Source organism: Rattus rattus, chromosome 12 (assembly GCF_011064425.1).
Source record: "Rattus rattus isolate New Zealand chromosome 12, Rrattus_CSIRO_v1, whole genome shotgun sequence".
Lineage (NCBI taxonomy): Eukaryota > Metazoa > Chordata > Mammalia > Rodentia > Muridae > Rattus > Rattus rattus.
Window position 1 is genome coordinate 36,389,289 of NC_046165.1, and position 21,283 is coordinate 36,410,571.

The following is a 21,283-nucleotide window of genomic DNA, read 5'->3' on the forward strand; positions in this document are numbered from 1 at the left end:
CCCCCCCACCAAAAGACATAGTGTAACAGACAGGATAAATATAAAGGACCCAGAATTTTGCTGCATACAGGAAACAGACTTCAATGACAAAGACACTAACTACTTCAGAGTAAAAGGTTGGGAAAAATTTTTCCAAGCAAATGGTCCCAAGAAACAAGCTGGAGTAGCTATTTTGATATTGAATAAAATCAACTTTCAACCAAAAGTTATCAAAAAGGATAAGGAAGGAAACTTCATATTTATCAAAGAAAAAATCCACCAAGATGAGCTCTCAATTCTAAATATCTATGCTCCAAATGCAAGGGCAGCCACATTCATAAAAGAAACTTTACAAAAACTCAAAGCACACATTGCACCACTCACAGTAATAGTAGGAGATTTCAACACCCTACTTTCATCAATTAACAGATCATGGAACAGAAACTAAACAGAGACATGGTGAAACTAATAGAAGTTATGAACCAAATGAACTTAACAGACATCTAAAGAACACTTCATCCTAAAACAAAAGAATATAACTTCTTCTCAGCACCTCATGGTACTATCTCCAAAATTGACCAAAAAACAAGACAAAAAAAGGGGATAACATTTGAAATGTAAATAAAAATATCCAATAAACATGTTATTACATAAAAACTAAATAAACAAATCTACAAACATAAAAGAATAATTTAATTTCTAGGATTGATGCATCAATGATGTGCTAAATTATGCTGTGAGTTAAAGTTGCTAAAAGAAAAATTATCAGTTGTGCTCTTGTATTCATTCTAATACTTTTTGTCTAATATTCTTTTATGATTTGATACTAATCAGAAGAGCAAAGCTATGAGGTTTCTAAATCATATTGCATTCACCACTGTAATTTCATTCTCTGTCTGCATTTAGAAATGTTCCATCAGTGGGCACATCTGTGTTATCTGTGAAATCATGCTCCAACTTTTTAAAGACATGTTTAGCAATGGAACATTATGCTTATTTTCTTAGATAAAAGAAACTTTTCCTCACATTAATATTTAAAATTTTTTGGTTCTGATACTCTTGGAGTCCTTACAGTTATGAACAATGTGCCACAACAATGTTAAGTATTGAATACACGTAAAAAGATATATTTTGTGAAAATAGAATGGTTGTCAAGGAAGGAGAGTGGGAAATTCTCCTGGCCACAGAATTGATGCAAGGAAGATTAGTCATAGAAAAAATCTAACACTACTATTTCATGATGTCATTCTTTGGATATCAAAGGTCCTTTAAAAGTAAATGTTCCAAAGGCCTACAGTCCCAGTCATTGCATGATTAGGAGGTGGCTGAACATTTTGAAATGGAAAGGAAAGGAAGTTAGGCCACTTATAATGAGCCTTTGATGGAGACAACTGAAGCCTGGCACCTCTTCTTCTAGCTCTCTCATTTCTCCCTGGATATCATTAGAGAAACACTTTCTGAACACCAGCTTTCACCATGATATCACTAGAGGTCCAGAAGCAGATACCAAGCAATCATGGAATAAAAAAAATTTTTCAGCTGCTGTTTATTGACCTTGAGGTGGGCACTATAGCAACAGGCCTGGAGACACTGCAGAAAACAAGCGTTGCTGGCCTAATGGACAGGACAGGGGAGGGGAAGGGACAGAGGCTAGAAGAGGAGCTCCAGAGGATCATCAAGGTACAGGTACTACACGCATGGTGTTGGTGAAGCCAAAGGCAGGGCGTCACCGGGTCAGCACAATGACCACATCTCCCTTCTTGAAGAAGCCTCGGGCCTTGTCAACATTCATGGCCAAGTTTACACGAAAGTCGACATCAGCATTCTGTACGGCATCCTTACACAGCACAGGGAAGATGCCACTGTACAGATGAACCTGGCGAGCCATCTGGGCATTGCGTGTCACAGCAATGATAGGAGCCCTTGGGCGGTACAGGGCTACTTGGTGAGCACTGCTGCCAGACTTGGTGAGCACGATAATAGCCCCACTGCAGCACTTGAAATAGGCCTCCACAGTACCCATGGCGGCAGCTTCTGTGGGGTCGCGGTAATGGGCGCCAGGAGGTGGAGTTCCTCGAATAACTGCAAGTGGTAGATGGCAGCCTCTGCCTCTCCGGCAATCAGGTGCTGCATGCGAACAGCCTCCAGAGGATAGTCCCCTTTGGCTGTTTCTCCAGACAGCATGATGCAGTCAGCTCCATCTAGGACTACATTGGCCACATCACTGCCTTCAGGACGGGTGGGGCAAGGCTTCTTGATCATGCTCTCCAGCATCTGTGTGGTGCACATGACCGGCTTCCCAGCTCGGTTGCATCGTCCGATCATCATCTTCTGAGCCAGGAAGACCTTCACTGCAGGAATCTCAATGCCCAGGTCACCACGAGCCACCATGATCCCATCGCTGGCTTCCAAATTCTCATCAAACCTGCAGACACCTTCATGGTTCTTAATTTTACTGATGATCTTGATGTTCTGGCCCTCTCTCCCAGGACCTTCCTAACCTCATGCAAGTCAGCTACCTTGCAGATGAAAGATACAAACACCATGTCCACATCCTGCTCCACCCCAAACTTCAGATCCTGGATGCCCTTTTCTGACATGGCAGGGAGGTCCACAGCAGCACCGGGCAGATTCATGCCCTTCTTGCTGCCCAAGGAGCCACCATTCTCCACCTCTGTCACCAGGTAGTCAGCACCTTTCTCCTTCACCTGCAGGGAGATGAGCCCATCGTCCAAGTAGATCTTGCTGCCCACCTCTACCACCTTGCAGATGTTCTTATAGTCCAGCCACAGGAAGTTCTCGCCACACTTCTCCATGTAGGCGTTGTCCAGGGTGATCTTCGGAGTGGCTCCCTTCTTCACCTCTGCAGTGCCACTGTCCTTGATGAGTCCAGTTCGGATCTCAGATTCCTTTGTGTCCAGAGCCACTGCAACGGGACGGTAGAGAATGGGATCAGATGCAAAGCTTTCTGTGGCTGCACGGATATTCTTGATGGTCTCTACATGGTACTCATGGGTTCCATGAGAGAAATTCAGTCGAGCCACATTCATCCCAGACTTAATCATCTCCTTCAGCATCTCCGCATATCGAGAAGCAGGGCCAATGGTACAAATGATGCCAGTGTTGCGGGACGTGATGGGTGCGGAGTCAATGTCCAGGCAGCACATGTGTTCCAGGAAGGTGTCAGCCATGGCTGCATGGAGCTGCTGGGTCTGAATGAAAGCAGTCCCCGCTTTCCTGTGTGGCTTCTGCATGGTTCTGAGGTCCTCAGGCATACTTCGGATCCTGTTGTGATACCTAAAGCGGACGTCTATCGAGTCAGGATGCGTCACTGCTGTGCCGGAATAAAATTTCTAATGCCACGGGCCAACATAAACCTCTTTCCTCCTTACAAACTGATTTATATCTGGCATTTGTTGTAATAATAGAAAGTTGGCAATGTATCAAGTGTACTTACTCTTTCTTAATGAATGGGTTTTAAGGGACATCCCTTTGGATAGTTGGACCAGATGGTATCAGGAAGAAGTGGGTAGAACAACCCTTACATGCTTGTGGCTTGCTCAAAATGAACATGAGTGTAGCCAGGACATTTTGTTTTGTTGTTTTGTTTGATATTTCTTTATACAGAAAAATTTTAACATGTTTTTGCTACGCACTTCCATTCAATTTCCTGTACATCTCCTTGGTCTCCTGCCACACCTGATCCTGTCCCCCCTTTTATTCCTCTCCACCTCCTCTCTTCTTTCCAAGTCCCTCCCAGCTTCTACTACTTCAAGAAAAACCTTCTCTGATGTGGATTGGACAAAGTGTTCAGAAACGAATATAGCTGCCTGTCATTGGGAACCATTTGATTTCTCGCCCAGTGGTTTTCTTCTCCTGTTTCCCTATATGACTATCTAAATGTTACTTATTAAAACTGTATTTCACAATACTTAAATATCTAATCAATTATAAATTGTGAAAAACATATAAAATATGTTTATCTCAATTTTTCTCAACGAATAATCAAGAAAAAAAGTTAAAAGTAGCCCCACCTACATCCTGATATAATTACGTGGTAATAACTACACATAACTGTGAGGCAGTTCACAGTCTGCTGAATTCACAACACTGTGCTTCTCTGTCAGTCATTATTTACAGACTGGTTTCATTGTCCACAGAGCTCACAAAATGCAGAGTGGATGTGACCAGTGTTTGGAGCAGCTCCCAAGAAATGAGTGACACCTGAACCAAGCTTGACCTCTTAGCTACACAAATCACAAAGATCTGACATTACTCTTGAAATTTATGTTCAAGGTTTGAATATAGATGGAAATAAGGTAACGTGCACTGGAAATACTATATTTAGATGATTCCTCAATAGCTCTCCACAGTATGGACTTTTGTGTGTGTGCTTGCATATGTCTGTGCATGTGGAGACCTGAGTATCACCTCATCAGGCAATGTCTACTCTGATTTTTAAACCAGGTCTCCCATTGATATAATTTAGCAAAATGGGTAGGATGTCTATATAACCCTCTGAATTACCTGTTTCTCTCTACCCAGTACTACAGCTGGGTATATAAATATAAGCTGCTATACTTGATTTTGTGTATGGGTCCAAGGGATGCACTTATAAGGTAAGCACAGTACCTCCTGAGCTGTCTCTGCCAAAAGGTATGACCTGTTTCATAAACAATAATGTCCTAAACAGTATTAGCACACAATACATAGACACTTCCCAATATTTTAATAACAATAGTTTTTATTAGATAGTTTATGTATTTATATTTCAAATGTTATTCTTTTTCTCAGTACCACTCCTCCAACCTGCCTCCTCCTGCTTCTACGTGGATGCTCCTAATCCCACTTAAACACACTGGCATTCCCCTACACTGGGGCAACGGGCCTTCATAGGACCAAGGACCTCTCCTCCTATGGATTGAGAAAATGCCATCCTCTGTTACATATGCAGGTGGAGCCATGGGTTGCCCCACGTGTACTCTTTGGTTGGTGGTTTAGTCCCTGGGAGGTCAGGGGTGTCTGGTGGCTGATATTGTTTTTCTTGCTATGAGGTTGCAAACCCCTTCAGCTCCTTCAGTCCTTTTTCTAACTCATCCATTGTGGTCCTCATGCTCAGTCTGATGGTTAGATGGAAGCATCCTCATCTGTTTCAGTAAGGCTGTGGCACAGCCTCTCAGGAGGCATCCATACTAGGCTCCTGTCAGAAAGCACTTCTGGGCATCAGCAACAGTGGCTGGGTTTGGTGGGTGCATATGGGATGATTCTCCAGGTGGAGCAGTCTCTATATGTCCTTTCCTTCAAGCTTTGCTCCACACTTTGCCACTGTATTTTCTCCCATGAGTATTTTGTCACCCTTCTAAGAAGGACTGAGGAATCCACATTTTTGTCTTCCTTATTCTAGAACTTCATATGGTCTGTGAATTGTATCTTGGGTATTCCAAGTATTTGGGCTAATATCCACTTATCATTGAGTTCATACATGTGTGTTCTTTTGAGATTAGGTTACCTCACTCGGGATGATATTTTCTAGTTCCATCCATTTGCCTAGGAATTTCATGAAGTCATTGTTTTTGATAGCTGAGTAATACTCCATTGTGTAGATGTACCACATTTTCTGTATCCGTTCTTCCATTGAAGGACATCAGGGTTCTTACCAGATTTTGGCTATAATGAGGCTATGAGGCTACAACATATGTAGTGGAGCATGTGTCCTTGCTAAATATTGGATCATCTTTGGGTATATACTCAGGAACTGCCAAATCGATTTCCAGAGTAGTTGTACCAACTTGCAATCCCACCAACAATGGAGGAGTGTTTCTCTTTCTCCACATCCTCACCAGCATCCACTGTCACCTGAGTTTTGATCTTAGTCATTATGACTGGTATGAGATGGAATCTCAGGCTTGTTTTGATTTGCATTATCCTGATGACTAATGGTATTAAACATTTCTTTAGGTGCTTCTCAGCCATTCCATATTATATATATATATATATATATATATATATATATATATATATATATATATATTTGGTAAAGATCTTCTCCAAATCTGTTGGTTACCATTTTGTCCTATTGACAGTGTCTTTTGCCTTATAGAGGATTTGCTATTTTATGAGGTCCCATTTGTTGATCGTTACTCTTAGAGCATAAACCTGTGGTGTTCTTTTCAGGAAAATTTCCCCTGTGCCCATGTGTTCCAGGCTCTTCCCCACTTTCTCTTCTATTAGTTTCAATGTACCTGGTTTTATGTGGAGGTCCTTGATTCACTTGGCCTAGAGCTTTGTACAGAGTGATAAGAATGGATCTATTTCCATTCTTCTACATGTGACTGCCAATTGAACCAGCACCATGTTTTGATAATTTTGTATATTTTTCGCTGGATGGTTTTAGCTCCTTTGCCAAATATTAAGTGACCATATGTGTGTGGGTTAATTTATAGTTCTTCAATTATATTATATCTCAATTCTGAATATCTATGCTCCAAATGCAAAGGCAGCCACATTCATTTTTTTTTTCTTTTCTTTTTTTCAGAGCTGGGGACCGAACCCAGGGCCTTGCTCTTGCTAGGTAAGCGCTCTACCACTTAGCTAAATCCCCAACCCCAGAAAGAATGTGTAGACCAAGCTGTCCTCGAACTCAGATACACCTGCCTCTGCTTCTTCAGCACATCCTACCGGCCTGCGCCACCAGGACCAGCCACATTCATAAAAGAAACTTTACTAAAGCTCATAGCACACATTGTACCACCCACAATAATAGTGGAAGACTTCAACATCCTGCTCTCCTCAATGGACAGATCAAGAAAACAGAAAATAGAGACACAGTGAAACTAACAGAAATTATGAACCAAATGAATTTAACGTATATCTATAGAACATTTCATCCTAAAACAAAAGGATATACCTTCTCCTCAGCTCCTCATGAGGTCTTCTCCCAAATTGATCATATAATTGGTAACAAAACAGGTCTCCACAGATATAAGAAGATTGAAATAATCCCATGCATCCTATCAGATAACCAGAGATTAAGGCTGGTCTTCAACAACAACAAAAATAACAGGAAGCCCACATACAAATGGAAGGTGAACAGCTTTCTATTCAATGATAACTTGACCAGGAAAGAAATAAAGAAAGAAATTAAAAACTTCTTAGAATTTAATGAAAACGAGGTCACAACATACCCAAACTTATGGGACACAATGAAACCAATGCTAACAGGAAAAGTCATAGCACTGAGTGACTCCAAAAAGCAACCGGAGAGAGTATACACTAGCAGCATGACAGGACACCTAAAAACTCTAGAACAAAAAGAAGTAAATACACCCAAGAGGAGTAGGAGGCAGTAAATAATTAAACTCAGGGCTAAAATCTACCAAGTAGAAAAAAAAAGAACTATACAAAGGATTAACAAAACTAGGAGCTGGTTCATTGAGAAAAATCACCAAGAGAGATAAGCCCTTAGCCAGACTAGCCAGAGGGCATAGAGAGAGTCTCCAAATTAACAAAATCAGAAATGAAAGTGGAGACCTAGCTACAAAAACTGTGGAAATTAAAAAAAAAATTATCAGATCCTATCTCAAAACCCTATAATCAATAAAACTGGAAAATTTGGATGAAATGAATGATTTTTAAGACAGATAGCAAGTACCAAAATTAAATCAGCATAAGATAAACCATCTAAACAGACACATAGCCCCTAAAAGAATGGGACCCCCATTGGAGGAATTAGAGAAAGGACTGAAAGAGATGAACGGGCTTGCAACCCCATAAAAATAACAGTGCCAACCAAGCAGAGCTTCCAGGGACTAAACCACTACCCAAAGACTATACATGGACTAATCCTGGGCTCCAACTGCATATGTAGCAGTGAATAGCCTTGTTGGGGCACCAGTGGGAGGGGAAGTCCTTGGTCCTGTCAAGGTTGGACTCCCAGTGTAGGGGATTGTTGGGGGCAGGGACGGTAAACGGGGTTGGATAAGGAGGGGAACACCCTTAAAGAAGGAGAGGGGGAGGGGTTAGGGGGCTGATGGACAGGAAACCAGGAAAGGGAATAACATTTGAAATGTAAATAAGAAATAACCAATTTAATAAAAATGGAAAAAATAAAAGTTTTCCAAATGAAAAACCCCAAGAAACAGATGGTTTTATAGAAGAATTCTATCAGACCTTCAAAGAATATCTAATACCAATACTTCTCAAAAATATTTCATAAAATAGAAACCGAAGGAACAGTACCTAATATATTCTGTGAAGCCACAGTTACACTAATATCTAAACCACATAATGGCCCAAAAAAGAAAGAGAACTTCAGACCAATTTCCCTCATGAATATTAAAGCAAAAATACTCAATAAAGATCTCTCAAACTGAATCCAAGAAAACATCAGAATGATCATTGATCATGATAAAGTAGGTTTCATGCCAGGAATGTAGGGATGGTTCAATATACAAAAATCCATCAATGTAATCTACTACATAAACAAACTCAAAGAAAAAAGCATGATCATCTTATTAGATGCTGAAAAATCCTTTGACAAAACACAACACCAATTTGTGCTAAAAGTATTGGAGAGAATAGGAATTCAAGCTCCATACCTAAATATAATAAAAGCAATATACAGAAGCCAATAGCCAACATCAAACTAAATAGAGAGAAAATTGAAGCAATCCCACTAAAATCAGGGACAAGACAAGGCAGACCACCTCCACCTATCTATTCCATATAGTACTTAAAAGTCTAGCCAGAGCAATTAGTCAACAAAAGGAGATCAAAAGGATACAAATTGGAAAGGATGAAATCAAGATATCACTATATTCAGACAATATACAGCTCCTGCTTCCTGACCTGGTTGAGTTCCAATCTTGACTTCCTTTGGTGATGAACAGAAACATGGAAATGTAAGCTGAATAAACCCTTTCCTCCCCAACTTGCTTTTTGGTCATGACATTTGTGCAGGAATAGAAACCCTGACTAAGACAAATTGTTACCAGGAGTAAGTTATTCCTGTGACAACCTGACCATATTTTGGGGAGGATTGTGGAAGGACTTTGGAACTTTGAGTTAGAAGATCTATCAGAATGTTAACACGTCTGTGGGATGTTCTGTAGAAATTGGGAAGATAATGTTGAGAACAGTGCAGAAGATGGAGACCTGGCTTGTGAAATTTCAGAGGAAAGATTAAAGACTCTTTTCAGGGCTGTTTCTATTTTGACTGTGATGATTCTGTGGTTTTGGTTAGCTAGGGTTGAAGAATCAACTGTGATTAACAAGATACAAGAACTACTAAAGCAAACCTTTGCATTACTGGGCCATTGATGCTGCTCAGCTGGACCTATGAAATTAGTGGTGAGTAAGGAGAGACCAGCATCATTGATGTGAAATCTGGGAAGTGATTTCTGAGAGCACATAGAGCACAGCCAGAAAAATCCAAGCCAAGAAAAAGAAAGCCAAGGTTGTACCTTGTGCTGTAGCTGGACTTGGTAGTGTGTAAGAATCACCCAGTTGATACTAGTTTTGGGGTCATGAAGGGCAGCTGGGCACTGTGAGAGACTGTGGAAGATCACTGGTGAAGGTGAAGGCTCAGTTGCAATTGACAGCCCAGGGCTGTATCGGTCATGCAAAGGAGTTGAGGCACCATGAAGAGAGCTTGTGAGAGGCTATTGGTAAAGCCTAGCTGCAGCAGAAGACATTGGCATTTTGGAGATGCCAGTACCATGAGATGACCACCAAAAACAGCCGGAGCAGTGGAGAACAGGCATTTGGAGCCTAGAAGGCAAGATGTGTGCTATAAAGGGCAGAGCTGGAGAAATGACCTAAGCCCTTGGAGGAGCCTAGAAGATTGTGATTGGATCCCAGACATTGGATAGTTGGAGTTTGATTTCGCTTTTAAATGTGACTGCGCCCTGATATTTTTTCCACTTGAAGTAAAAAGTATTTTAGTAGAGTCCACAGTTAAGTGACTTTGAATTTTAAAAAGACTTTGAATTTTAAAAGGTATTGGATATTTTAAATGGATTGAACTTTTAATACGTAAAGACTGTGTGACTCTTAAAGTTATTTAGATCTTGGAGATGAATAAGAAAATAAGGGTGGAAGCTTAGTACTGATGTGTTTGTGTGTCAAGTTGACAAGGGGTCAATTGTACTGGCTAGTTTTGTGTATCAACTTGACACAGGCTGGAGTTACCACAGAAAAAGGAGCCTCAGTTGTGGAAATGCCTTCAGGAGATCCAGCTGTAAGGCATTTTCTCAATTAGTGATTAAGTGGAGGCGCACTCAGCTTGGTGGTGGTGCTGTCCCTGGGCTGGTAGTGCTAGGTTCTATAAGAAAGAAAGCTGAATAACACTTGAAATGTAAATAAGAAATACTCAAGTTAAAAAAAAAGAAAGAAAGAAAGAAAGAAAGAAAGCAAGCTGAGCAAGCAAGCTGAGCAAGCCAGGGGAAGCAAGCCAGGAAGTAACATCATTTCAAGGCCTCTGCATCAGCTCCTGACCTGCTTGAGTTCCAGTCCTGACTTCCTTTGGTGAACAGCAATGTGGAAGTGTAAGCTGAATAAACCCTTTCCTCTCCAACTTCTTCTTGGTTGTGATGTTTGTGCAGGAATAGAAACCCTAAGACAATATGATATTATATATAAGTTACCCAAAAAATCCACAAGAGGACTCCTACAGCTTATTAAAAAAAGCCTCAGCAAAGTGACTGGATATAAAACTCAAACAAATCAGTAGCTTTCCACTTCTCAAAGGATAAATGGGCTGAGAAAGAAATTAGGGAAAGGACACCCTTTACAATAGTCACAAATTGTATGAAATATCTTAATGTGACTCTAACCAAGCAAGTGAAAGATCTGTATAACAGATCAAGGCTCTGAAGAAAGAAATTGAAGAAGTCCTGTGAAGGTGGAAATATCTCCCATGCTCATTGATTGGCAAGATTAATATAGTAAAAATGGCCATCTTGCCGAAAGAGATCTACAGATTCAATGCAATCCCCCACCAAAATTCCAACTCAAGTTTTCATAGAGTTAGAAATTGCAATTTGCAAATTCATTTGGAATAACAAACAAAAAAACCCAACATATCAAAAACTATTCCCGGCAATAAAAGACCTTCTGAGGGAATTACCATGTTTTACCTCAACCTATACTATAGAGCAATAGTGATAAAACAACATGATATTGGTATTGAGACAGAGAGGTAGACCTAAGGAATAAAATTGAAGACACAGAAATGAACTCACATACCTACAGTCACTTGACCTTTAACAAAGGTGCCAAAACCATCCAGTGCAAAAATGACATCATTTTCAATACATGGTCCTTGTTCACCTGGCAGTCAGCATGTAGAAGAATGCAAATCAATCCATGTGCACCTCTTGGTATAAAGCTCAAGTCCAAGAGGATCATGGACCTCCACATAAAACCAGATACAATGAAACTAATAGAACATAAAGTGGGAAAAAGCCTGGAACATATGAGCAGAATGGAAAACTTCCTGAACAGAACAGCAATGGGTTATGCTCTAAGATCAACAATAGACGGATGGAACTTCATAAATTCACAAAGCTTCTGTAAGTCACAGGACACTGTCAATAGGACAAAATGGTAACCAACAGATTAGAAAAAGATCTTTACCTACTCTACATCTGATATAGGGCTAATATCTAATATATACAAATAAATCAAGAAGGTAGACTACAGAGAACCAAATAACCCTATTAAAAAATAAGGTTCAGAGCTAAACAAAGAATTATCAACTGAGAAATACTGAATGGCCGAGAAGCACCTAAAAAAATGTTCAACATCTCTAGTCATCAGGGATATGCAAATCAAAACAACCCTAAGATCCACCTCACACCAGTCAGAATGCCTAATTCAAAAACTCATGTGACCGCAGATGTTGGTTTGGATGTAGAAAAGGGGAACACTCCCCCATTGCTGGTGGGATTGCAAGTTGGTAAAACTCTCTGGAAATCAGTCTGGCGGTACCTAAGTAAATTGGAAATATCTCTAGCCGAGGAATCAGCTATACAGCTCCTAGGCATAATCCTAAAATATGCTAAAACAAGGACACATGCTCCACTATGTTCATAGCAGCCTTGTTTATAATAGCCAGAAGCTAGAAAGATCCCAGAGGTCCTTCAACAGAGGAATGGATGCAGACAATGTGGTATATTTATATAATGGAGTACTATTCATCTATTAAAAATGATTTCATGAAACTCGCATGCAAATGGTTGGAACTTGAAAATATCATCCTGAGTGAGGTAACCCAGTCACAAACACACATGGTATGTACTCACTGACAAGTGGACATTAGCCTAGAAGCTCAGAATACCCAAGATACAACTCACAGACTATAGGAAACTCAACCAGGCAGCAGTTAAAATGAGGCCCCCAACACATATATAACAGAGGACTCTAGGATCTGGTTTCAGTCAGAGAGGATGCACCTAACCCCCAAGAGACTGGAGGCCCCACGAAGTTTAGAGGCCTGGTTGAGTCGAGGACGGGGACATCCTCATGGAGGGAGTGGAGAGGAGGTACGGCAGGTGGAACAATTGGAGGTAGACTGGGAAGTGAATAAAATCTGGAGTGTAAAAGTAAATAAAAAATTTTAAAAATGAAGAAAGAATATGACACCAAAATGTGGAAACTACAGTACTACTCAGTAAGGGGAAGAGAATAATCTCTAGGTAGTATAGGACAAAGGGATCTGTGAGGGAGAGAGAAGGGAGAGGGAAGGGGGGACTATTCAGGTATGGGAGGAGATGAGTGTCAAGAATTTGAAAATAGGTATGTAGCTGTATGGGAGGGAAAACTGGGGGTAACGAGTAGAAAGTTCCAGATGCCAGAGACCCAAGAGGTTCTAGGACTTTAGCCAAAATACCAGACAAAGGGGAGAGAGAACCTGTAGAGACCAGTGGATAGGTATGGCCCCCAGTTCAGGGATTGGGCCACCCACTTACATCAAAAAATATGAATCCAGAATTCCTCCTGTCAAAATGAAATGCAGAGACAAAGAGTGAAACCGAAAGGAAGGCAATCCAGAGACTGCCCCACCTTAGGTCCATCCCATCTACAGATACCAAACACAAACACTCTTGCTAATGCCAAGAAGTGCGTACTGACAGGAGCCCGGTATAGCTAATCCCCTTAGAGGCTCTGCCAGAGCCTGATCAATAAAGATGCAGATGTACACAGCCAAACATTGGACTGAGTTTGGGGACCCCGAAGGGAAAGTTAGGGCAAGGACTGAAGGCTCTTAGAACCTCATAGGAAGAACAGTATCAACCAACCAGACCCTCCAATGCTCTCAGAGACTAAACTACCAACCGGAGAGTACACAGGGGATAACCATGGCTCAAGCGGATGGCCTTACCTGGCATCAGTGATAGGGGAGCTCCTTGGTCCTAAGGAGGCTTGATGACCTAGGACAGGGGAATGCTAGATCGCTAAGGAAGGAGTAGGTGGACAGGTTGGGGAGCACCCTCATAGAGGCAGGGGGAAAGAGGAGGGGCTAGGAGTTTTGTGGAGGGGAACTGGAAAGGGGATAACATTTGAAATGTAAATAAAATAACCAATCAAAAAAGCCCTTCACAGACCTTATTATCTGAAATTTCTCATCAGTATAAAACATGGGAAGACCATTTTTTTGAAACTCCAAAGAACACTGCAATTTTGTACAAATTCCCCTCTAGTGAAATTTCTATTTTCCATGTCTCTCTAAATAAACATTGCTCGAATTTAAACAGCTTTTGCAATCCTACTGTTAGTCACAATTAACGCTTAATTAAGTCTCTTTCGCTCCAAGAGTAACTATCGCAAGGCTTCCCTTAAGCATTGGAACTTATTTTTATTCTGAGATATTTTGAACATTTCTTTAATACTATTATGAAAACATGTATGAAGTAGCAGTTAAATATTTTCAAGATGTCAGTGACAATGATGGGAAATTTTACATGAAGAAATAATCATGAGCTAGCAGCATAATGAACATTCTGCTTTGGGAAGGCCAAAACACTGAAATCATACCAAGTAGAATTTGAATTTTTCCCCCGAGTATAACTTACTGCATAACCTTAAGCCTTGACTTCCTTGCACATAATCTGTATGTTTACAGCGAAAGAATAAGAAATACTTTTTCTTTTATAAACGATAGATTTTTTTTCATGAAAATTTTCCTGATTACTGTTTCCTCTCCCTAAGGGAACTTCTCCAAGCTCTTCCCTACCTCCATTCTCATCCAAGTCCACTCTCTTTTCTACCTCCCAGCCCCTTCTCATTAGAACACAAATAAGCACCTAAGGAATAATGATAAGATTAAATACAATAATAATATAAAAATATGATAATAAACAAAAACAAATAAATTGGAACAGGACAATACAAACAAACAGAAGGAAAGGAAGAGTGTCCTAGAAAAGGCACAGGGAACAGAAATATGTGCAGGGACCCGTTCATTCCCACATTCAGAAATATCACTTAAAAAAGAAATTGGAAGCCATTATATGGACAGTGTAAAAGGTGAAAATAAAAAAATTTAAAAAAACATTAACAACAACAACAGAAACAACAAAAAGTTATGACATGCCATTCTGAGGCAAGAAACCCGCAAAGATGCTTTGAGGGCCTTTTCTGCTTTCCATCTCCTGCTTGGCGTTCACCCTACTCTTAAGAGTAGTTTGTTTCCCTGGTGAGACTCCCTGGAAAGAAACCAAGCTTTGACGTGCACCTGTTTTATGAACTGAAGATCGATTGCTTCCGGGTTTGGGGTGGGGACGCATGTTCATTTCCTCTTGCAGCTCTACCGCCTGGTCTGGTGCCCGTTGCCTCAGCCTCTGTGACTTCATACTTGCCCTCATCCCACTATGTTTCTGAGGCCTTGTTTTCTTCCCTCCGGCTCTTACACTCTTTCTAGCATTCACAACGCTAATACCCAAAACTTGGGTTCCAGAGTTGTACTGTTCATTATTTTATTCAGCCTGGGCTCCTCAACTCTGAATTTTGATTGATCATGCATTTAGGTAATGTTCTCTGTTTGTTGCAGAATTTATTTGTCTTAGGGTTTTATTGCTATGAAGGGACACTATGACTTTTATAAGGGAAACATTTCATTGAGGCTGGTTTAAAGTTTCAGAGTTTTAATCCAGTAACATCATAGCAAGAAGCATGGCATCATGCAGATAAACTTGGTACTGGAGCAGGAACTGAGAGTTCTACAATTTGATTAGAAGGCAGCAGAAGACAACTTCATATAGGAGACTTCATATAGGCTTGGCCTATATGAGACTTCAAACTGGCCTCCACAGTAACATATTTCCTCCAACAAGGCTACACCTGCTCTAACAAGGCATAACACTCCCACTCCTTATGAGCCAAAAATTCAAATACATGAGTGTATGGGAGCCATACTTCCTCAAACCACCATAGTATTCTTAATGAGGGCATGTTGGCTAATCTTTGTTGCTAAGTTGACTACATCTGAAACAAGTAAAACCCAAGCAGCTTCACAGACATGTAAAGGATTTTCCCCATTGGATCACTTGAAGGGACAAGATCCAACCTGAATTTTGATCACTTGAATTTTGAAAATTCCCCATAAATCTAAGCCACACCTCCAAGTGGTAACCTACAGAAAAGAACATGGGCCAAAAAAAATTAGTTTTTCTCCTGTTTACCATCACTCTCAGTGGCAAAGTTCATCTATCCATGCTGCTGAAACATTCCTATACAAAGAGTAGAACTCATTTCTTCCTCAGGGTTCCAACATAGGGTGACATCCAGATGAGATATGTAGTTTTGTGTTCTTTCTCACCAGAGACAGCCATTGTTGTACTAGTTAAATCACAGCCTGTAAGCCTGTAATATAATATATACAAATTCCAGATTGATTGAGATACAAATGCAGACAAAAGACAGACTAGCTTGGCAGAAATATGCTGGGAACTTTTATAAACTGGCTGGAAACCAAATACTACATATGTACATATATACATATATATACATATATATATATGTGTGTGTATATATGTTGTCAATTCTGTTTCTTCGGAGAACACTGAATAAAGAGAAATTTCCTTCATAAAGAGTGAAGACAAGAAGTGTAGACATTGTGTAAATGAATCTGTTGTTGGACATCTGGGTTCTTTCCAGCTTCTGGCTATTACAAATAAGGCTGATATGAAGATAGTGGAACATATGTCCCTGTGGTATGGTGGGGCATATTTTGGGTATATGCCCAAGAGAGGTATAGTTCGGTCTTCAGGTGGATCTATTTTCAATTTTCTGAGGAAATTCCCAATTGATTTCCAAAGTAGTTGTACCAGTTTGCAATCCCACCAGCAATGAAGGAGTGTTCCTCTTTCTCCACATCGTTGCCAGCATGTACTGTCACCTGAGGTTTTGATCTTAACCATTCTGATTGGTATAAGGTGGAATCTCAGGGTCATTTTGATTTGATTTTTCTGGATGATTAAGGGATTGGAACATTTCTTTAAGTGCTTCTAGGCCATTTGAGACTCCTCCATTGTGAATTCTCTGTTTAGCGCTATATCCCATCTTTTGATTGAACTTTTTGGTTTCTTGGAGTTTGGCTTCCTAAGTTATTTATATTTTTTGAATATTAGCCCTCTATCCAATGTGAGGTTAGGGAAGTTTATTTCCCCAATTGGTAGGTTGCCAATTTGTCTCATTGACTATATTCTTTGCTTTTCGAAGTGTTTTTAGTTTCATGAGGTCCCATTTATCAATTCTTGATCTTAGAGCCTGGGCCATTGGAATTCTGTTTAGGAAATTTCCCCCTGTGCCAATAAGTTTGAGGCTCTTTCTCACTTTTTTTTCTATTAAATTCAGTGTATCTGGTTTTATGTTGAGGTCCTTGATCCACTTGGACTTGAGCTTTGTACAAGGTGACAAATATAGATCTATTTTCAGTTTTCTACATACAGACCACCAGTGAGACCAGCTCCATTTATTGAACATGCATTTTATTTCCACTGTATATTTTGGTATAAGTGTGTGAGTTTATTTCTGGGTCTTCAGTTCTATTCCTTTAATAGACCTTTCTGTCTCTGTACAAATGCAATGCAGTTTTTATTTCTATTGCTCTGTAGTATAGCTTGAGGTCAGGGATGGTGATCCCCACAGAAGTACTTTTATTGTTAAGAATTGTTTTCCTTATCTTTTTTTTTGATATGAAATTGAGACTTGTTCTTTCCAAGTCTATGAAGAATTGTGTTGGGATTTTGATGGGGATTGTGCTGAATCTGTAGATTCTACATAGAATCTATGAAGATGCTATGATGGGCTTATAGACCAGAGCCTTGTATGATTGCTCAAGAAGCAGATGACAAAGACAGGCACAGATGCTTACACTTAACCATTGGACTGAAGTCATGGGGCCCTGTGGTTGAAGCAGGGAAAGGCTGAAAGAAACTGAGGAGGATAGTGACCCCATAGAAAGATGACTAATCTATATTTTTCAGACACTGACCCACCAGCTAGGCAGCACATAAGAGCTTGTCCAAGGCTCAGACATGTACACAAGCAGAGCAATGTCTGGATTGGCCTCAGTGTAGAAGATTAGCCTAACCCTACAGAGACTCAAGGCTCCAGGGAGTGAGGAGACCTAGTGGGATGGAGGCGTTTTCTTGGAGACAGGGGTAAGTAGGAATGGGATAAGGAACTGTGGGAAGGCAGACCAGGAGTGGGTTAAAGACTGGGATATATATATATATATATATATATATATATATATATATATATAATCTATTAAATGCATTTATTCCAGAATCATCCAACATTTACTTTTTAAAAAATAAAAACATTTTATTGTATAACTATCTTATTGCTCTATGCTCCTTGTTACCTCACTTTAAAAATCTGTACAACTCAATCCATTATCGGTTTTTTGATATAACTTTTGTAAGTAATTTGTTACAAAATATATATCACAAAATATATAAAAGTGTAACATGAAAAATTATGCCAATTTGCAACAGTTACATGTGTGCGTGTGTGTGTGTGTGTGTATGTGTGTGTGTGTGCATGTGTATGTGTATGCACATGGGTATGAGTATGTGTTTAAGTGCACTTGTATGTTTACATATGTTTGTTCATATATCTTTGTACATGTATTTGTGTGTGTTCATGTGTGTCTATGTCTTTATGTGTGTCTATATCAGATAATGGTAAGGAATATACTTTTGACTTTCTTGCTTTTACTGTCAAAACAATCTAAGACTAATTAAGTAATCTCAGCTATATTGACAGAGACCACTCTGTTTCTTAGCAACTTTATAGATTATGAGGTTTGATCCAAATAGCCTCTGCCTACAGCTTTTAAAATCAATTAAACACCTAACTGTACCCAAATAGTCCCAATGACCGGTAAAGTTTCTCTTGATTCCTTTCCTTAACTTCTCTGTTCAGCTCCAACACAACATTCCTGGGTTTTCCAATGCTGGTAAACAGCAATGCAGTAAATCTGGAGTCATCCTTGCCCTAAGGCGTTCTTAGGTACCAGATCACAGGTTTCAGTTTAAACTCAGGTTTCTGGTTTGCAGGGTTGTTTTTATTTTTTTTCTCCTTTTTGCAGTGCCTGGAATCCAGCTAAATTAACTCAAATCAAGGTACCAAGTACGCTATCTATAAAATTATACTCTGGTATAAAGGAGATTTACTTTCTGATATTTTGCTTATCATTACATAATCTGGAGAGAGGAACAATTTCAATAATTTTAGCACTGAAAAGCATTTGTCTAAGGAACAAAGCTATAAGATGTCAGGAGAATGTATGACAAGGAGCCCGAAAACAAAAGAAATTTAAACTTAATTCACATTCCTATTCCATATTTTCATTTTTTATTTATGAATTACCTATTCATATGCCTGACTTCAGATGTTTTCAGGGTGGGTAGATGGTTGAGTGTTGATTTTATTAAAATAGCTGACTGTAAAACATGTTTCTGAAAATCACACTAACTTGGAAATGGTATTTTAATGCTCTTGGCTGAATTCTGATGTTAAAACTAATGTTTGAAAGCAATAAAGTAGAAAACATACATATTTCTTACTTGTGGTGTGCTTTACTCTGTCAGAATGTACGTGATTAGCCTTTCAAAATGTCAGGTATGTCTTACATTTTACTACCTATACAGTATCAGCTACCTAGATGTGTGTTCATTGCATATATTTTCCACTAACAACTGATGTCTACTAATGGTGTTTTCACTGTTTAATGCAAGCACTTTTGTCAACAAAGATATTATCAAACTTTATCTATTATTGACCTCCAAAACTCCATACTATTCAACAGGAAGAGTTGAATTATATTGAAGACTGGGCCAAGAAAATGAGGAGAAATACAATTTTAGTACAATAAAAGAAAAATACCTCAGAAAATCACAGACTTATCAGTCAGTTAATGCTTATATTTATATGATTACTAATAAAATGCACGTATACATAAAGAATTCTTCAGTCATCCTTGGAGCATGAAAATATATTATACATATATTATATATACACATGAGTGTGTGTGTGTGTGTGTGTGTGTGTGCGCGCGCACACGCGGGCATTGTACATATATTTTGACAGGTGCTTAGTCTTATGAAAAAAATAAAATAAATCACAAGCAAGGTAAGTAAAGCACTTACTGACTTAAGATATATACTTAAACATTTATATGGATAAAGTGTAATGTGGAGGGAAAGGTTAAGACTTGAGCTCTTCATCTATCTAATATCTTATTTGTGGTGAATAGAAAAGTGTTGCATTATTTTCGGTAAAGTTTTAGGCATATTGCTATTTCACTCACTATATTTTCAGCATAGTCTGAGTCTACCAATTGCAAAGACTGTGTGGAGTGGCTTCTGCAAGCCACCTCACACTCTGCGGTGGCTGTTCTTGGAGTGATTCCCAGAACTGACAGTGTCTTCAGTAGGAGTCACATACACAGATCTCAACGATGAAACTAGTTGAGGGACAGGATGTTATTACAAAGAGAAAATCTGTAAAATGTTTCAAATATCAGTAACAGCCAAAAGGAAAAAGAAGTGGCAGTTAATCAAATGTCAAAGCAGCATCGTGTAAAGCCAGTTCTGTCCTCGGGAAAGTACATGTGGTTCTTTGTGCTTGAATCAAGCTTCAGAGTCTGAAGATGAAAATATATGACGTATGCTTCTCAAAGGGGAAGCTTTAATCAAGTGCCAAATAGTAACAGTTATTCTTTTTTAAAGAAAGAGTTTAGGAGGATAAATACGTGTTTACATTTCTAGAAATGAAATAGTAGAAAACGTGAAATATAGTCAAATGTTATTTTTGAAAGTTTATATTTTGATTAATTTAGCTCATTAAAAATCTATATTTATTTCTTCAGAATGTGAATCCAATTATGTCCCCTCTATTCTTGTAACACTGACATGACTGGCCAATGACTTATGTATGTCAGGGCTTACATCATTCTCAGCATCTCTGAACCTACATTCTCCTCACCCATGCTTCTTAATGCACACTCTCCTTTATTACTCAACTTAGGTGTCTTCAATGCCTGACGCTAGCTTGGATCCAAAGCCACTTATGTAGAAATTGCTAGGAGGTTCTTTCCTTTCTTGTTAAGTTGATCATTATGTCTCCATTAACTAAATCATTACTTCTTTCAACAAAAGAATCAGTCAAGCTGCTCCACTATCAAAACTCACGGAAAGCTATTTCTCTGTATTTTGCCACCATTACAATTTTTCCGATAGGACATGAATTTCATGTCACTGTTGTCTATTGCACTATTTTGTAAATCAAAAAAACTCATAAATGTTTTCTGAGGGAATGAATAATGGAAATAGTGGGTCACTATTTGAGAATAATCAACAAAATTGCTAGATAAGTTACTACAAATGCAATGAAAAGGTAATCTATCCTAAGTAAATTAGAGCTCCCAGATACTAATTTAGTTTTTATTCCATGTTTAGAAGCTTTTTCACCCACCCACTAATCATTACGGTTCACAGTAACAGAGCTGTATGGTGTACTAACAGCATTCTATCTTTCTAGAGGCAGAATACATGCAGGCGAGATTTCAATCTTTACAACAGATTGCCTAAACCAGCATAGAGCGCAAAAGGAAACAGGCACCAGTACTTGCTATATTAACTCTCACATCATTAGTACTCACAAGCACCAGGAAAAAAGACCATGAGGATGGCTTCAAAAAACAAACAAAAATAATAAATTCTGCAATAAAGCTTTCAAAATATTCTGGATGCAAACGGCTGTACTGGCCCAGTGAGGTTGCTTTCTATGAATC

The 21,283-nt window shown here is 39.3% G+C and overlaps 1 protein-coding gene across 1 annotated transcript; it reads right to left on the reverse strand.

Moving 5' to 3' along the window:
- Nucleotides 1-1,654: 1,654 nt before the first annotated feature.
- On the reverse strand, nucleotides 1,655-3,233 carry LOC116913541 (pyruvate kinase PKM-like). The gene is given in 3 exon segments (XM_032917741.1): nucleotides 1,655-2,046; nucleotides 2,049-2,459; nucleotides 2,462-3,233. Coding segments are annotated over 3 exon segments (1,575 nt in total).
- Nucleotides 3,234-21,283: the final 18,050 nt, after the last annotated feature.